The sequence below is a fragment of the Penaeus vannamei genome, chromosome 20, assembly GCF_042767895.1.
Source record: "Penaeus vannamei isolate JL-2024 chromosome 20, ASM4276789v1, whole genome shotgun sequence".
Classification (NCBI taxonomy): domain Eukaryota; kingdom Metazoa; phylum Arthropoda; class Malacostraca; order Decapoda; family Penaeidae; genus Penaeus; species Penaeus vannamei.
In genome coordinates this window covers 37,252,785-37,270,284 of record NC_091568.1, presented here as the reverse complement: position 1 = coordinate 37,270,284, position 17,500 = coordinate 37,252,785, and the positions used below count along the sequence as shown (strand labels likewise).

Below are 17,500 nucleotides of genomic sequence, written 5' to 3'. Positions count from 1 at the left end.
TTAAGGAATAACTTTCTAGGAAAGCTCCACTTGCAACTATTGGCATTAATATTTGGTTTCTTAAGTTTAATAAAACATATACCTAATTTCTAGCTTTTATAATAATTTAATAATCTAACACTGACATAGGTAAAACTGAGTACAAATTATCACACCTGAACTAACCCCAAATAATTAGACTACACAAAACCTTTTAAAATTAAGACATACTTTTATTACTTGCAAATGTGTGCAGCTGAGCTAAGGCATCAATGACAATGCTGATGAGTGGCAGATACAAAGCCACCACTCTTGCCTTTACTTCTGGCTCTGTGAAACGTTCATCTGTGTCATGGCTTGTCAGCAAGTTTCTCACTGAGTTCACTGCTCTTCCATGGATACTGGGATTGCTGGAAAAGGAGTGAAAATTCATAAACCTAATATTCATATCAGTTGTTCAGTATGTACATAGGTGTCTCCTGTACTTTTACAATCCAATGACATTTTATCAATAGTCTCCTACTCACTTTATTTCTAGAGCAGTAGCCAAATCTGACAACACAAGACCAACAAGGAAGTGCTGTTGTCTGAATGAGTTTGAAAGCATCATGAAAGCACTACGATTTCCACCAATCACAGTGGAGATGAAGGATGACTGACTAGTTGTTGATCCAATCTGAAAGTAATAATGCAAAATTTAGAAAACTATAACCTGTAAAATAGAACTTCCTACCTTTTCTGTTTAAATACCAATAAGAGATAAATAAATTTCTGTAAATGAAATAAGAAAAAATAAATAAAATAAAAAACCTGATGATACACTTCTAACTACATGGAAAGTGTATTTCTCACTCTGAAGTAAAAATCTTAGTAGCAAACAATGAATTATCATAGTCTTGTTTGAAACATTCTCACATATGTGAATAAATGCAAAATATAGCTTACCGAGGGACAGGGGGATGATGGAGCCGAGGTTGCTGAGATTGGTGTGCAGAATGGCAAATTCAGAGCCACAAAGTGTTCATGACTGCATACAATGCGTACAAAATCCAGCTAAAATACGCATGAAAAATTTGGGTTAGGACTTCTTTACATACTTGAAGCATCATTTAAGCCACCTAATTATAAAATAAAATTCTTTCTGAATTAATTACAAGTTCATTTTAATATTAATACTGTTCTACAATGCTGGAAAATTCACCTTCAGATTTATTAGTGCTGCAGCATCTGGTAGATTCATTATCTTGTTACTCATCTGCTTACAGTAGTTTCTAATTAGCATGAAAACAAACCCTCTGTCCATCACCGACAGGAGATCACACAAGAAGAACGCCAGGCTGCTGTTCACATTCTGTACGAACTGTAATTGAAGAAATGGCAACATACCATTGTAATATTGCATCCAAAAATGTTAGTATGTAAATTCTGGAATTTTCCATTCAAAATATTTTTCATATAACACAAAAATATAAAGATTACATCCTGAACTGAAAATTTCTCTGCTTTTCGTTTAATCTTAATGGCAAGAGTGGGTTGTCCCTTTACAATATACTACAGGGTAATGTCAGGGTAATGATACACTGGTTTCCTGAACAGCCTACCTTTCTGGTGTACTGTGGAAGTCCAGAGTATGTGATGAAACAGATGCAATTGTAAGCATGCCAGTACAAAAGAAAATATATAGTACTTAAATTTCCAAGTAAATAAAGAATCTATGCTACTTATTTCTTAATACTATAATCAGATGCTCAATGTTTCTGTGCTATTAGTAAAAAAAAAAAAGGTAAAAAGAAAAAACATTATCACACATGAGGAACTCCTAGTGAACATTTGTCCAGCCTGCATTCCAAGAGAGCCTATCAGGTTCCAGATGGCACTTCCCCGCATAGCTTGGTTGCTATTAGCTCTTGCGCAGCCATTCACCAAACAACTTCCTTGGCGATGGGCAGAATGAGCTGTGTCTATTTTACAAAACTGAATAAAAAAGATGCATGCATGCAGTCCAATTTCCTCCTTCTAATTGTATTGGTTCATAACTTACTCTGGTGTCTCGGACATCTTTGTTATGGAGAGCAATGATGTCATTTGTGATGGTGTTGGTCAAGTTCTCAACATCATCACAGAACTGGTGGGAGAACCTCATCTTGCGCAAAGTGTCCTGTCTTCCTGTGCGGGCTAGGTGTTCTGACATGGACTTTATCATCAACTCAAAGAAGAACCTGGAAATTGAAAAAAGAATGTGATGACATTTTTTCTGTCAGGAATAAATTTCAAGTTTTGGATATTTCAAGTTATGGATATCAATAGGAAATATCAATTTTAGTTTCAAATACTCCAGAAACCAACCATGAATTTGCTAGAGCTTTTTCTCTGCCTGTGCCATTTGACACTACCCATTGAAGGGCCACTTCTTCATGAACTACTTTCCTTCCTGGGAGTCGCTGCAACAACAGAAGATTTTCGTAGTTCCCACCTGTTGAAGAGTTCATATTACTTGGTAATACTTTCAATAAGGAGGAGTTTGAAGTCTACCTTTTAAAAAAAGCTCCATAGCATTTTTCTAAAATTGTTTGTTAGTTTTCTATAGCCACTGATTCTGACTAATGATGCTAGATTTCACCTTAGAATGTAAAAGGTCAATTCTGTTTCCTCCTCAGCTTCATCCATATAATAAAATACTTTTTATCTTATTTTCCTTATGCTCAAGGTAAAAGTGAGAGCCAATACAAGTCTCAATAATTATTAATACTGATGATCATCATCATGATAATGATAATGATAATGATAATGATAATGATAATGATTATGATGATGATAATGATAACGATAATAAAAAAAAAAAAACACACAAGCTGGAAAGGATATGGACATCTTTCTTTAGCTCTCAACTTGCTTTCAATGCAAAAACAAAATCCTGAACAAATATATTGCTTTTTGTAGGAAATGGATAATAATACCTATTGTATCATCTTTTTATCTAAGTCACATTTTTTTCATTTATCACCTGAGATTAAAATTGGAGGAATTTCCTCAAACTCTTCTGTATTCCTGCTTTAATTAGATGTTACTGACAACAATTAAGACAAAATATATACCTGTTACTCATCTTATCAATAAAAATTACACCAAGAACAAATCTGACATTTATGGAAATGTTTACTGAATTTTCATGTATCAAAAACTGAATGGATAAGTTACATGACCTGTTCAAAGTCTAAGTAAACTAAACAACTGCTTTGGACCCTCACTGGCTGCCTGGGGGACCCCATGCATGCTTGCTTTTTCCATAAAATATATTTGTGGTAACATGATGTCAGTATCATGTTCACTGGCTTTGATATTGACATACCCGTGTGCATAAAAATAATATATATGTCAAAAGTACTGGCAGTGCTGAGGCAGTGGAGAGCTCCCAAATCAAATTTTGTTTAGGGCTTTACAAAGGTTTGGGGTAACCCTGCATGGATTATACTATGCTACACAGAATACAATTTCCCTTTTTCTGGATCTCATCTCCTGCTTTCTTCCCTTTCCAAATCAATAAAACAAGAGTAAGATACAAATTAAAGAGGTCTAAATGTATCAAACTGAAGTCAATAATTACCCTACATCAATCAACCTAACAGAGTTTCCAGGAAAGCCACTTCCGTAAATTATATGCAACGGGAAAGTTAAACCCTTTACAAAAAAAATAGTAACAGCTGATATCTATTTGGACACCATTACTAGCTACAGTTCTGCTTTCATTTCAAATGGAAAATTATTTTTTATGCAACAAAATGAATACCACTGACCTACTACATGAGATCATTAAACAGATATGGATGCATAATACCCTAGACTGGCAAGTATTAAAACTAGCAACTGTAGGAAGATCAAGCAATGCAAAGTTTAATCAAAGGAATAAAAACTGTATAAACAGAAACAAACAAAAATCTCATCACCTGCACGTAATGTAATCCACTTATTTTCAATACCATAATTTTCTTTACTCTTGGTAAAATAAAGCTGTAAAAGCAGAACCATTTCAAAAAATACTACTTACAGAGACCTGGTACAAAATCCAAGAACCAAATCAGAATTTCTGTTATGTGAATTAAGCCATGCATCTGCTATTGCAAAAGTAATATTGTTTATGAAAAAATGCAGAATCTCTCTTAATTCTTTCACTTCAAAGCAAAGCAATCCATTTCTAAGTCAATCAAATGCATTTGTAAAGACTTTTTTGTACACTAGCAGTAATGCCAAAATCAAAAAGGATGAGATTAAAGTGGTTTCAATGAACCTCGTCCCATAAGTTATATATGTCTGGTTGGGACTTGAAGGATTGGTGAAGATATTTCACTCTGGTTCTTGGATGCAAAACACAACTGCCCTGGTTGTATAAAAGTCAACCCAGTTGCTATGTTTGATTTGGCCATCATACCTGATGCCAACAACCTTTCAGCCAGCTTCTTAGGACAATAACAAGAATATTTCCAATCTGTCAAATACCTCATTGTCTGCTAATAATTTTTCTCATAAAAAATAACTTTTAAGCACAGAGAGGAATGAAAATCACACTCAATTAAAGAAGCAATGCAAAAAAAGTATCAACGCAAAATTCTACATCAACTTAACAATAAATTTCATGCTGTGGTTAAAATATCAAACTGCAACCACATGAAAAGCACATCAAATTACAAAAAAACATCATGTTGGTTCAATAAGGCAAAGCCAGCCTTCTCACTGGGGGTAAAATACTGTATAATTTGGCATCAGGATTAAAGATGGATATCTCACCTTTCTTATCAGTTTGCTCCTCATCATTGTCTAGTAAAAGACAGACATGCAAAAGAATGTAGAAATACTTCTTAACACAAGTTTTCCTAACTAATATATCAAATAATTAAGAGTAACCCAGAATCATAACACTTGAAACTGAATTCCTTCCTTTTATTTTTCTTGAAGTCTTTTCTTCAGGCATTAAAAATACAATGTGTAAATCCAAAAATACAAGTTGTTAGAAAAATAAATTTTCAATAATATGAAGTTTAAAGGTCAATCTCCTCAATATTTCTCATGCTATTGTTATAAGTAATACCTTTACAATACATGCCACTACTTAAATACCTGTTCTCATCGAGTTTGTTCTATCCAATCCTCTTGATAAGATTCCTCCAACTTCAGCATCAGCATCCTGACCTAAATCAGGATTACTGCTGCTTCTGAAAAAAATAAAAATAAAAAAAACAGTAAAAAATAAGTGCTATGCTATACAAATAATAGCAATCTCTGATGAGGACTTAAACCTCTAACATTCCAGCCATGATAAAGAATGAGCAGCAACTACAGCATCAACTAAACTACAACACACAACGCAATCCGATTTTACAATAACTTACTGAATAAAAAAAAAGGGTGAAAAACCACTATTTCATGTAAACCACTTGTTAGTCTGCAATAATTCAGCACATTTTCCTTCCTACCTAGAATACTTTCGATGAGTAGGGACTGAGGTTGGTGGGTGAGGAGGGTGTGGCTGGGCAGTTACAACAGTTGGGCTATCATCTGGATGGGGTAGAGTTGCCTGATATGCCACATACGTTAGGAGGGTGCTGTTACGTCCATGCTGATCATTCTTGTCCTCCAGGAGTCCCTGTTCGTAAAAGCAAAGATTATATGAACGAGCAAAAATGACCACTATACAACTATTTATGTATTTATAAGCTATATATGCACACAAAACCAAACCACATAGTGGCTAATACTTACAGATATTCGTCCAACAAGCGTGCCAATGGTCTCAAAACAAGCCTGGGCAATATTGACTTGCTGTCCAGCAAGAGTGGGTGGCCGAACCATGAGAGATATGAGGCGGTCTAACAGCACAGGGACAAATCGTACTAATGGTTCAGCATGACAGTTTATCAGATCTCCCATTCTGTTTCAAGTAAGAATATATTTTTATGAGTAAATTCTATCTTGCAGAGTATAAATATATATTCTCTATTATCATTTTTCTTATCAAATTACTAAATCAATGCAAGTGCTATCATATCAACCATATACTTCTCTGATAGCAAGTGTATCTATAATCAAGAGAAAAATATCCCCCCCAAAAAAAAAATATATATATATATACATGGCAAAATATTTCTATTGAGAACAACAAAAATATAATGACAAAATAATAACAAGATAAACAACATTATCATGATGAAAGTCAATGTTTTATACATTATAAAAAGCAACAGAATACAGATCACTTAATACTCACGCTTTCTTTAGTTCTCCCTCCATATTAGCTTCACCAATACGAGCTGGAATATTACCCTCCTCCACCATTTTACACAGATGGAAAAATCTATCAATATGCTTATCCTGAAAAAGAAATAAATGTATAGATTTAAAGGAATTAATGGATAATAATGTACTCAATATCTCAAGATTTCTTTGTCTTTATAAACAAGAAAGCAAGACAACTCATTCAATGCACAATGTCAATATCAAAAGTCACACCCCAAGTAGTAAGCTAATGTAACTTCAAGTATGCAAAATGGCAAAATTTGCAGATATTTTTCTTTATTTGACATTATTCAGTGTAAGGCTTCAGAGACTTCTCAACTAACAAACCTGTGCATGTACTGATGACACTGCCTCAACTAGGACAGTGAAAAGGCCCTTGTGGTTATCAACCCACTTTGTGCCTGGGAGTTGTATGTCCGCAGTGATATAGGAGTAGTTGCTTGGGGGCCGCTCCATCATCACTGGCAAGCTGTGTTCACCAGTTTGGAGGCATCCATCACGGTATACAGGCAGCCACTAAGCAAACATAAGTCACAATTATTCTTGAACATTTTTTGAGCCAAAACTGTGCCCTTATAATATAAATATAATATGTAATTCAAAAACTTCCTGAGAATTAACTGATATGCTGGATAATCATGAAACAAATAATGTGCCTGTTAAGATCTGACTACATGTATATGATAAGCATTGTAAAATAACTTACTGTATACCCAACAGGAGTTTCAATTGTTTTTTCTTCATTCTTTTTCTGACAAGAAATGTGATAGAATGTGAATAAAATGTGGTGTTGGTCACCAAGTACAGGAGGTAACTTGATCTTGAATTCATCATAGAAGTCAGGGGACTTGTTATGGTAAGTGACTGCAGTATAGGCTTCTGTGGTGAACTCTGGGCACGATGATTTGCCAAAAAGGACTGACATGGCAGCCGACTCTTCTTCCCCAGCCATGAACTGTATCTTTACAGCAATGTTTCGTGCAGAACCTACGTACAAACAAACTCTTCAACATTGCCATACAACAGTTTCATTTTGATGAAATTAACCAGAATCTAATCTTACAAATTATAAAAATATAAAAAATATGAAATGTTTTTCTATTTTGTCTCTTAGGTTCCTTTGTTGAGATTTTGAAGTGATTAACCACAGAATATCAGTAAAATTTATATGAACAAGAAAATGTGTGAAAACCATATCTTCTCTACCTGGTCTGTTACTGAAATTCAGATCTTTTGGTGAAACAAAGAGGAGATTCCTGTAGGAGTAGTGAGGAACAAAAATATCTCTTGGAGGAAACTCGACGATCTCCTTAATTGGTCGACATTTCTCATCTGGATTAAAAGACAGTAATGTTAGCACATTCTTAATACAATGCATAATCATATAAGAAAATTATCAAGCAATAAGTAATCTAACACTATATAAAATATGCTATCAGCAAAAGAAATATTTACTTGTCTTAATTATATTCAACTCAAGTCATTTCCACTTTTACAAATCTTTTTACTTTAGGATGCATTTCTAATACTTTTTTCAATTTACTTTTTCATAAACTTCCATGCATACAAGAGAAATATATATGACATAGACAAAGCATTCAAATGTAATACTGCAGCATTAACTCTACAGATTTTGTTCTCACAGAAAAGCAAGAAAGAAATTTATTCATAATAAAGTATCAACTTTAATCATCGGCTTTTATAAACATACAATAGCTACAAACATACATTCATGAAGTGGATCTAAACCACAGTTTTCAGTCGTATACCTAATATGCAGAAATAAAGTACTTACACATATTGGCAATTACAAATCGGCATTAACAGTTGATTTCTCTTAAGCTAATAACATTTAAATAAACATGCTCTTCAGCATACATGTTAAAGATAATAAAATACATAAAATACACTGCAAACTGATATATAAAAATTCAACATGAAGAACTGTACACATCAAATTCTTTAAACATGCAGTTTTCAATTTCACTTAATTATAAAGAACTTTAATCTAATTACTAAAATCAAATGCGATGCAGAAATAACAAATACTGAAGTGAAAAATTAAGCTGAACACTTGTGCTAAATGCTCTTTCACAGTTTAAGCCACTTTTTCTCAGCAATTCCAGACATTTGTGTAATCTAATTTCAAAAATACTAAATCTGACTTCACACAGTTCATTGTAAAATAAATATAGAAAAAAATATGAACAAACGAATAATTCCAAAAATGCTAAATATTACATTTTTTCCTCTTAGTATATCATGCCTTACACCAAATATAATGTAATACAAGGGATTCCAAAACATAAGTATTGACATTCATTTACTAAAAATTTAACAGGGAATACTAACTGCTCATTCAACAGAGATACTTGGCAATCATTTGTGCCATTAATCTCATTAATCAACTAATCATCAATACAAAGTCATTAGGCATTAAAAATTTTCTTGTTTATGAAAATATAACTTGTTACAACAGATAAGATATACTCAATATTCTATAAGAAAAAAATGAGAAAATTCATTATCACACAGCAAGGACCCTGTTGATTCTTAGCACAGTGTGAACTACAGTACTTATATCAACATGGTACCTATCAAGATTATTAGAGCACAACTACAGCTCTACAAGATTTTACATGCCAAAGCCTTTCTTTTTTTTACAATTTTTTCACTTAAATGTCTGGAAAATTACTGATCAATTACTGAATTTTAGTGTAAGCCGATGTGATGTTATATACATCATGCAGCAGGCACAACAACAGCTACAATCCATAAAGGATATCTAATGAAGAATGACTTACAATCCTTATCTTCCTCCTCCTCTGTCTCATCTGCTGCAAGAGGGTTAAACTCAGATACTTGGAATCATGGCCATCGCTTGAGAACATATTCATATCTCATACAGATGGAAAATATAAATCTCAAAAGTTATCATGCTTCCTTGATTTCATTTGTGTTTCTCAAGCCATGTCTATGTTTCTTCGGGGTTAGGTGTTATTAGGTGTTAGACAAACACTACATGGAATCAACCGGACCTTAAAACTCCCCATTTATGACATAAGCTCTCATGTTATCAAATCTTATTAAAACCACCACTGTAAAATATAATGATGAAAAATACACTAAAGCTTCCATCTCCAACAAATCATGCATTAAAAACTGGCACATAAAAGAAGCTATGTTCAATGCAACATGTCAGCACCATGACTATTTGCCATAATCACATAATGGTATTTCATCACTATACATTTCAAATCTCATTAATTAATAAACCAATGAAATGAATTTCTATAAACATTATTAGAAGTGAGGCATCATATACTGAAAAACTTCAAATGTTCTCCTATCTACAATCTTGCGCTTACATTCCTGTCAAATATTCTTGACTGCCTCACTGAGCACCAACACACAATCACCATTTTTCTGACATTTTTTTCTCATTAGCAAATTAACACATCTTTAATTAAATGTATTTTACCTATGAAAAGTAACAAGGCTATATATACATACATTTTGTACCAAAGTAGTATGAACACTAAACAACTACTTTAGCTTTTGAAAGTGGTGAATATACACAATCCCTGTCATCTGAAACTTACGGGAAAAGGCTCCTCTAAAACCTCACAATGAATTAAGGGATCAGGAAATGTAATACTAAATGAATACTTTGTTATCTCCTTTCTCTTGTGGTTGTTCACGGTCTCTTGTAACATTAAACCTTTTTTGCCTTTATCTTTACCCAATGCTCATAGGACAAAATATGTTTTCTTTATTGAAAATATTGTTGCATTTTATCATCTAGTCACCCAAAGTAGGGCAAATGCTCAAAGGTGGAAAAATGTGGAAAAATGATATATGGCTGCTTCCTCCCTCTATTCCTTCTACCTTTGTGACTTTTATAAATACCTATGCCTCATATACATATCAATGATTGTGATTAAATGTGTTGACAAAAAAGAGTAATACAAATAAGGGGAAAAATAAGTCATGTTGAGGTGACCCAGGTGACCTAAACACATCAATTGGCAAGTCCATGAGTATTTGTCCCTGTATGTTTTGATGTGTATCAATAATGTTAAAACACTACCTATAACATACTTGACACACTATACAGCATCAGATTGATTCTAAGTATAACTTTTATACTGAAATATTAAATGAAACCAGATGCAAATCTTCATATGATTCAGAATATTTCAATAGATGGTGACAGCAATAGTAAGAAAGCCTATCTAATAAAGCAAATCTTTTATATTCTAGATTCTGTATAAACACAAAAAGCTTGATATGGTCTTTAAGATAACAAATGGTTATTGCAAGGTAAAAACAAGGACAGAGGTAAGGATTAAGCAGTGAACCTGGAATAACTTGTCTCTTGCAAGCTCCAAGGCATGGGCACTGCAGAGGATAAAAGCACATATAATGTCAAGACTATCTGATCTAGCAAGGCAATGATAATCATAAGAGCACGACTGACACCAAAGCAAACATCAAAGGAAGCATTATGTGTTGGCTTTACAGTTTATGGATCCAACCAGATTAAGTTTCTGGTTAAGAGCTTATTCATTTGACTCCAAACAACAATGTATTGTGCTGGAAAGAATAGGGTCCATGTTTTCATCAGGTTGGTCTGATTTTGTGGACACCAAGTAATTCTAGATCATTTATATTTAGCAAGCATATGTTAATTCTAATTTTGGAGAAGAAATTAAAAATCATGTTATCACATTTAGGTCTTATATAGTCAATATTAATATTAATATCGCTACATCCTTTCAATGCACTGTATTTTATTTTAACATTAAAACAAATCTTAAGATGCTGTTAGTATCATTAGTAAACTAACAGTATCTTCTGTATTCATTCAATTTAGCCCAATGCTGCCAGAGATGAAATGTGCATACAAGCCATGTCCATTGTGATTTTAGTTTCTTGATTGTGTTCACACATATATGGCTCCACACAAAGGCTTTGTCACCAGTGAGTCATTTACAAAACCTCCCCTATCTGATTTCTCTCTTCCTTGATTTTTCAAGAAGATTCCTTTCCATTCCAAAGACGTTATAATTATAAAATTTCAAAGAAAAAAGAAATCAAGGGGCTTACTAAATGACTCCTTGGTGGCTGAACAATTGTGGAGCCATATGCATGTAAACACTATTAACAAAACAAAACTACATTAGACATCACATGTAACTGGTAGCAATGGGTTTAAAAATCAAACCAAGTAAATGTTATTCTCAAAAGAAAAGAGGTATCAAAACACCAGGATGGTCAAACCTACAAGATTTTAAGTGAAACATTGTGGTCTGCACCTAAAAGTTTTCTTGGTAAGGAGAACTGTGAAAACTACCAAACTGTAGAAATGAGCAACCTTGTTTCTAAGCATGTTATTGAATTAGGGGCAGATAAAATGACCAATCCTAATAACTAACATCCTGCACAACTGACCTACATCATGACTGAACACTTTATGAGATGCAAAGCCTAATCTTTAAATCAAAATAATATGTATATGGCTTATGTAGTAACATTATTAATTGATCATTAATATATATCCAAATGATCTACACTTCAAACCTTTACTGACCTGGATAAGGATGAAGTCTGGATAGCTCTGCTGTGAGGCAGTACTTAGGCTGGTCCCGAACTGGAGATATATCTAATTTGAGTAGACCCGGAAGACATTTTTTCTTCAGTTGATTTGAGGGTCGTTTGAGATCAGCAAGGAACTTGTAAAGGTCATCATCACGTAGTTTATCTCCCTCCTAAAATGAGTTGTTGTAATTAAATGACTACAAAGATCACGTTCAGCATTTAGATATACTTGCATACCATATACAACTCTATATTCTTTATTCTACAATTGAGTCTTTGCAAAGCTATCAAAATGTGGAAAAACATTATATAATACAGCAGGAAAAAATTAAAGAATGGACTTTTAAAAAATTAGCAAACCAATTCTGAACTGAATAATACTCTCTCAGTCTTCAGCTTCTTGTCCACTTTATCACACAACTATGAATCATTTCTAACTAAATGGTCATGAATTACTTACAATCTATCATCAAACCAGAAACAAATACCTAAATATTGAAAGAGAAAGGTAACTGATTTTGCGGTCACCTGTTTGAAAAATGATGACACGGTTAGAGTAACTGGTCTGAAGGAATCCAGACATGCTCCAAATTCTTCAGGAGACCAACTCCGTCTCTTCTCACTAAAGCTTCGCCTTTCTAGGGATCCTCTGCGAGTCAGTGACCCTGAACCACTCTTTCGTTTCAGCTCATCGTAGCTGGATGAACTCTGCTTTCGGTCTGAAAATATCAGATTGTAAAATTATTGTACATCAACTTAAAGCTACTAAATATAAAAAGCTTCAGATGTATATAATTACACAAACAAAATATTTGCTCAAAATCAATTGATAAAACTAGTACATAGTAAAAATAACTGGAAAAAAAGGACCTTTAAGCCAAGATACAACAAGGGCCACAGATGAATACTCACCTAGACTGTTTGATCCTGATGGTTCTCTTTCCGGAGCATTCTCACGATCTCCATGGACTCCCGTGAAGATGTTCATAAGATTAATTGCAGTCCAGGCTAACGGCATACGATATTTACCAAGCCGTTCACAACTTGCAACAGCTGCTGCCTTCAACTTCTCTCGGTTCTTGAAAATACATACAACCATATAAAAATCAGAAAGTAGTTCATATAACTTTTTACTTTAGGGAACATAAAATATTATATGATGCAATAATTAATGATTTTGCCACTACTTCAAATACTCACTGCATCATCTTTCATGTAAGGTCCAACAACATCACTGATGTCTCCCTGAAGAATCTTCTCAAGACGAACTACTAAGAATAAATCACTTGAAGGGTAGGTAATATCAAAAATACAGGTACGGCTGAGTGTTGATATATCCTGAAATACCAAAAGATAATCAAAATCACTTTCAATTCACTTTCATACTTTATAAGTATTAACAGCTTTTAAAATTTTGGTCACAAATTATACTATGTTAAAACTATGCTTTCCTCATCTACAAGAAGAGCTCTACATAGAACTCAATTACTTTAAAAAAATGGTCACACACATAGTGACTTAAATCACTCACTAAATGTTTTCCATAACTACCACAAAAAAGAACGTCAAAACTCTTGAAGAAATAAGTTGGCAAAAAATAAACTCAACGAACCTGATATGGAATGTGTGACGTTAACATTCGCTTGAGAGGCTCAGGATTCATATCAAAACAAAAGTTCTCAGACACCTTCTTCTTATCCCTCAAGTCATAGAGAGCCATGGTGGCAAAGACTGGCTCGATCTCCAACTCAAGTCTCAAGTTGATGCACTTTACTTGGATGCGGTGGCCTGAGTGGGGCATGGGGACTTCTGGGTATAGCCTCCTCTCTATCATGTCCTCCTCATCTTGTGGGGGATAAAGTACAAACAGGGACTCCTGCAAAAGATTCAAACTTTACCAAAAGAACCAGAAATTTAAAACAAATAATCTGATCTTGAAAATTGCATGAAAATTAAATCCTTTTAGCCATAACTGTACATATTCTCTTCTTATAAACTGATATGATAGATGATAAAATTATTAGATGAACAGATGAATTAATGTATGTATGTTATAATAAATAAATAAGAATGTGAGGTAAGTAGATAGGGATAAAAAAATGAAAAGGATGAATGGTTGGCATAATGAATAGACAGATTAAAAACATATAGATAAACAGACAGAAATGCAAAAGAAGAGATCTGAAGATGACCATATGGATTGAAAGATAAAATGACATACAATTAGATACACAAATAGATATAAAGTTGGTTGGATATATGTGGGATGAAAAAAAACATTAAAAACTGGCTGAATGGATAAATAAAGAAAACGCCCGGTGCAAGTACATATAATAGGACGCACGAGTATATATAATAAATTTGCGAGATTTACATAGATGAACAAGTAAGCAAAGTCATAAACATAAATACATGGATATGCATACATAAGATAGGTTATCAGATGATGCAATACCTGTCTGTTTTCCTGCCTCGATTGTTGATTGTTGTTATCCACTGTGTCCAAGGGAATACGAGAAAGTAGGGATGGCAGCAGGGGATCTGCTACGGAATTTCGTAGATCAAAGACTGAACTTGCCCAGCTTCCCCTTGGTGTGTCAGATAGGTGGGAGGAGTGACGGCTTCCCACCATATCTTGCTGCAATATTATGAATAAAAATTATATGCGAAGATTAAATAACAAACCATTAAATTGTTAATCATAACAAATATTCTAACATGATATTCAGGAAATTCTTCAGTAGACATAGTACAATATAAAATCTATAATGATCTAAAAGAGTGAAAAAGTCAATGAAGATAAGAAATGAGCATAAAGATCCGATCAAATAGGGAAACCATTAATAATATAACAAAAATCAACATAATTTAATTACTAAATCAACTCAAAGTGCAAAGGTCTGAAATAGTGAGAATATTCGGAAAGCAAGAGGTACACTGAAAAGTAATTCTAATCTCCAAATCATTGCTTATTTACTACTACTACTACTACTACTACTACTACTACTACTACTAACACTAACACTAACACTACTAACACTAACACTAACACTACTAACACTAACACTACTAACACTAACACTACTAACACTAACACTACTAACACTAACACTACTAACACTAACACTACTAACACTAACACTACTAACACTAACACTACTAACACTAACACTACTAACACTAACACTAACACTACTAACACTAACACTAACACTACTAACACTAATACTAACACTACTAACACTAACACTATTAACACTAACACTACTAACACTAACACTACTAACACTAACACTACTAACACTACTAACACTAACACTACTAACACTAACACTACTAACACTAACACTACTAACACTAACACTACTAACACTAACACTACTAACACTAACACTACTAACACTAACACTACTAACACTAACACTACTAACACTAACACTACTAACACTAACACTACTAACACTAACACTACTAACACTAACACTACTAACACTAACACTACTAACACTAACACTACTAACACTAACACTATTAACACTAACACTACTAACACTAACACTACTAACACTAACACTACTAACACTAACACTACTAACACTAACACTACTAACACTAACACTACTAACACTAACACTACTAACACTAACACTACTAACACTAACACTACTAACACTAACACTACTAACACTAACACTACTAACACTAACACTACTAACACTAACACTACTAACACTAACACTACTAACACTAACACTACTAACACTAACACTAAAAGTGAGACCAAATTTATTAACATACTCTCTCAACATCATCATGTCCCCGGTCATCATCCAAGTCTACTTCAAATTCAGGTTGTGGACAAGACTGCAAATGTGCAAGGCGCTCTGCTGTCAGCTGGTTCCTTCCAGGTACTGACGTGGAATGATGGAGGTACTGTCGACTGACATGTAGCCAGTCTTTTGTATAGCACCGAACACAGTCTGCCACATGTGCATCAAAGCCATCCCTACTAATAAAGGGACAAGTGTAAATATCTCACTGACATAATAGAAAAATTCAATCCAATGAACAGGACAAATTAAATAAACATACTTCACACATAATCCATAATTATGTACCTCAATATCTCTGAACAAAATTATAGAGAAAGTTACTGGAATATTTTCTTTCAAATTTTAAAATAAATTTACATATCACAGCATAAATCTTTTATCTCACCCATCATCTGGCACAACTGGATGCACAGTTCGAATGTGTCTTGGAATACATGTTACAACTATGTCATCGCTGGGAAAGTGAAGTATCCCACGGGCAGGGTCTCTGTCTGCCTCAAGTTGATGCTGATCAATGAAGTCTTCATAATCAACAGGTTCAACTACCTCTTGAAGGGGAACATGCTGAAATTATAATACATGGTAATGTTTAAAAACACACTGTTACAGAATTAGTATCTGCAATAAATGTTCTTAATAAAGAACAAACTAAAAGCCTATAATTTCAAGAGAAGCACATGTATATTTTATGGGATCACTCTAACTACTACTTTCTCGGGAAAAAAAAGAGAGGAATCTTCATTAAAAAAAAATTGTTCTATGACACCAATGAAGCCATCAAACTTACTGTGGAGATAGTTGATACACTGGCTGAACGAGGCGGGTCTTTCCCTGTTGTAATATCCCGCACTGTCCTTCGCACGTCAGCTGCATGTTGTCTATCAAAAATGAAGGAATTTTAAGTTTTGTGTCACTGAGGAAATTATCAAATCTATACATCACACAGTTGTTAATGGTCCTTAGAATTTAGTGCCTATGCATTGAATGTAATAAAAGGCAACTACATTTTTGTACCCCTAATACCTTTCATGCCCTACCCCCAGACTGTAAGGTATTAATCTTGTGCGGGGAATATTACATTTTTCCATGCGCGGAAAACATCATTTTGTCTACATTTGCGCAGACAGATCTGCAGACTGGTGATGGAACAAGTGCATGGAAAATTCAAATGAATTTTGAACACAAATGATGATTTTAAAAAGAACCAAGCATGCGCAAAAGTTACCCGAGAACTACATTTGTGCGGACAGAATTTGATCAAATAATTTTTGCGTGGGGAACAGTCTGGTTCTACCCTACTATCAGGACCAAAAAATTTGGGCATAGGGGGGCTTCCACGCAATAAAACCTATATATTTACACTATAGACAGTGTGAGGAATCCAACATTACAGAGATAGCTGTGATCTTTAAGCAGACGTATTGGAAAAAATTACCGAAAAGAATGACCAATATAGATAATACATGCTTTTTCTTGACTATAATCCCTACTAGTTCTCTAATATACAAAATGCCCTCTGCACCTATTGGAACCTGTTCCTTTAGGGGAGGAAATCACTGCTGAATTCGCTTGACGAGAGGCGAAAGATATTAGAAAAGTATGGAAGCTTTCATATTAAACATCTACAGAAAATATTCAGATATAGGAAAGCCACACCCTTCACATCCCATCTAATCTATTTAATAACCTTGAAATTTACAAAATATCTTAATTATAGCCCATCTTTTCAATTGGATTTCTGTTCCTTGCGACTTAAAGTTACGGTTTTACTCTCAATAAATAAAATCAGATCATTTCTC

General features: G+C 33.9%; 1 protein-coding gene across 25 annotated transcripts in view; it reads right to left on the bottom strand.

Annotated features, from left to right (window-relative positions):
- Zir (dedicator of cytokinesis) overlaps window positions 1-17,500 on the bottom strand; it is a 58,005-nt gene that overhangs the window by 40,227 nt on the left and 278 nt on the right. For 12 of the 25 annotated variants that reach the window (XM_070135457.1, XM_070135469.1, XM_070135465.1 and 9 more), the window contains exons 2-25: window positions 16,489-16,579; window positions 16,087-16,265; window positions 15,667-15,877; window positions 14,324-14,506; window positions 13,481-13,744; window positions 13,069-13,206; window positions 12,781-12,946; window positions 12,397-12,587; window positions 11,861-12,038; window positions 9,072-9,104; window positions 7,474-7,599; window positions 6,974-7,254; window positions 6,595-6,783; window positions 6,239-6,342; window positions 5,734-5,902; window positions 5,448-5,617; window positions 5,092-5,186; window positions 4,762-4,791; window positions 2,326-2,452; window positions 2,021-2,198; window positions 1,181-1,339; window positions 925-1,032; window positions 507-655; window positions 211-389 (exon numbers count right to left, since the gene is read on the bottom strand). In XM_070135457.1, the coding sequence (XP_069991558.1) occupies window positions 211-389; window positions 507-655; window positions 925-1,032; window positions 1,181-1,339; window positions 2,021-2,198; window positions 2,326-2,452; window positions 4,762-4,791; window positions 5,092-5,186; window positions 5,448-5,617; window positions 5,734-5,902; window positions 6,239-6,342; window positions 6,595-6,783; window positions 6,974-7,254; window positions 7,474-7,599; window positions 9,072-9,104; window positions 11,861-12,038; window positions 12,397-12,587; window positions 12,781-12,946; window positions 13,069-13,206; window positions 13,481-13,744; window positions 14,324-14,506; window positions 15,667-15,877; window positions 16,087-16,265; window positions 16,489-16,579 (3,698 nt within the window). The remainder of the gene's footprint in view (window positions 1-210; window positions 390-506; window positions 656-924; window positions 1,033-1,180; window positions 1,340-2,020; window positions 2,199-2,325; window positions 2,453-4,761; window positions 4,792-5,091; window positions 5,187-5,447; window positions 5,618-5,733; window positions 5,903-6,238; window positions 6,343-6,594; window positions 6,784-6,973; window positions 7,255-7,473; window positions 7,600-9,071; window positions 9,105-11,860; window positions 12,039-12,396; window positions 12,588-12,780; window positions 12,947-13,068; window positions 13,207-13,480; window positions 13,745-14,323; window positions 14,507-15,666; window positions 15,878-16,086; window positions 16,266-16,488; window positions 16,580-17,500) is intronic. The other 13 variants (XM_070135459.1, XM_070135483.1, XM_070135462.1 and 10 more) reach the window with 10 other exon arrangements.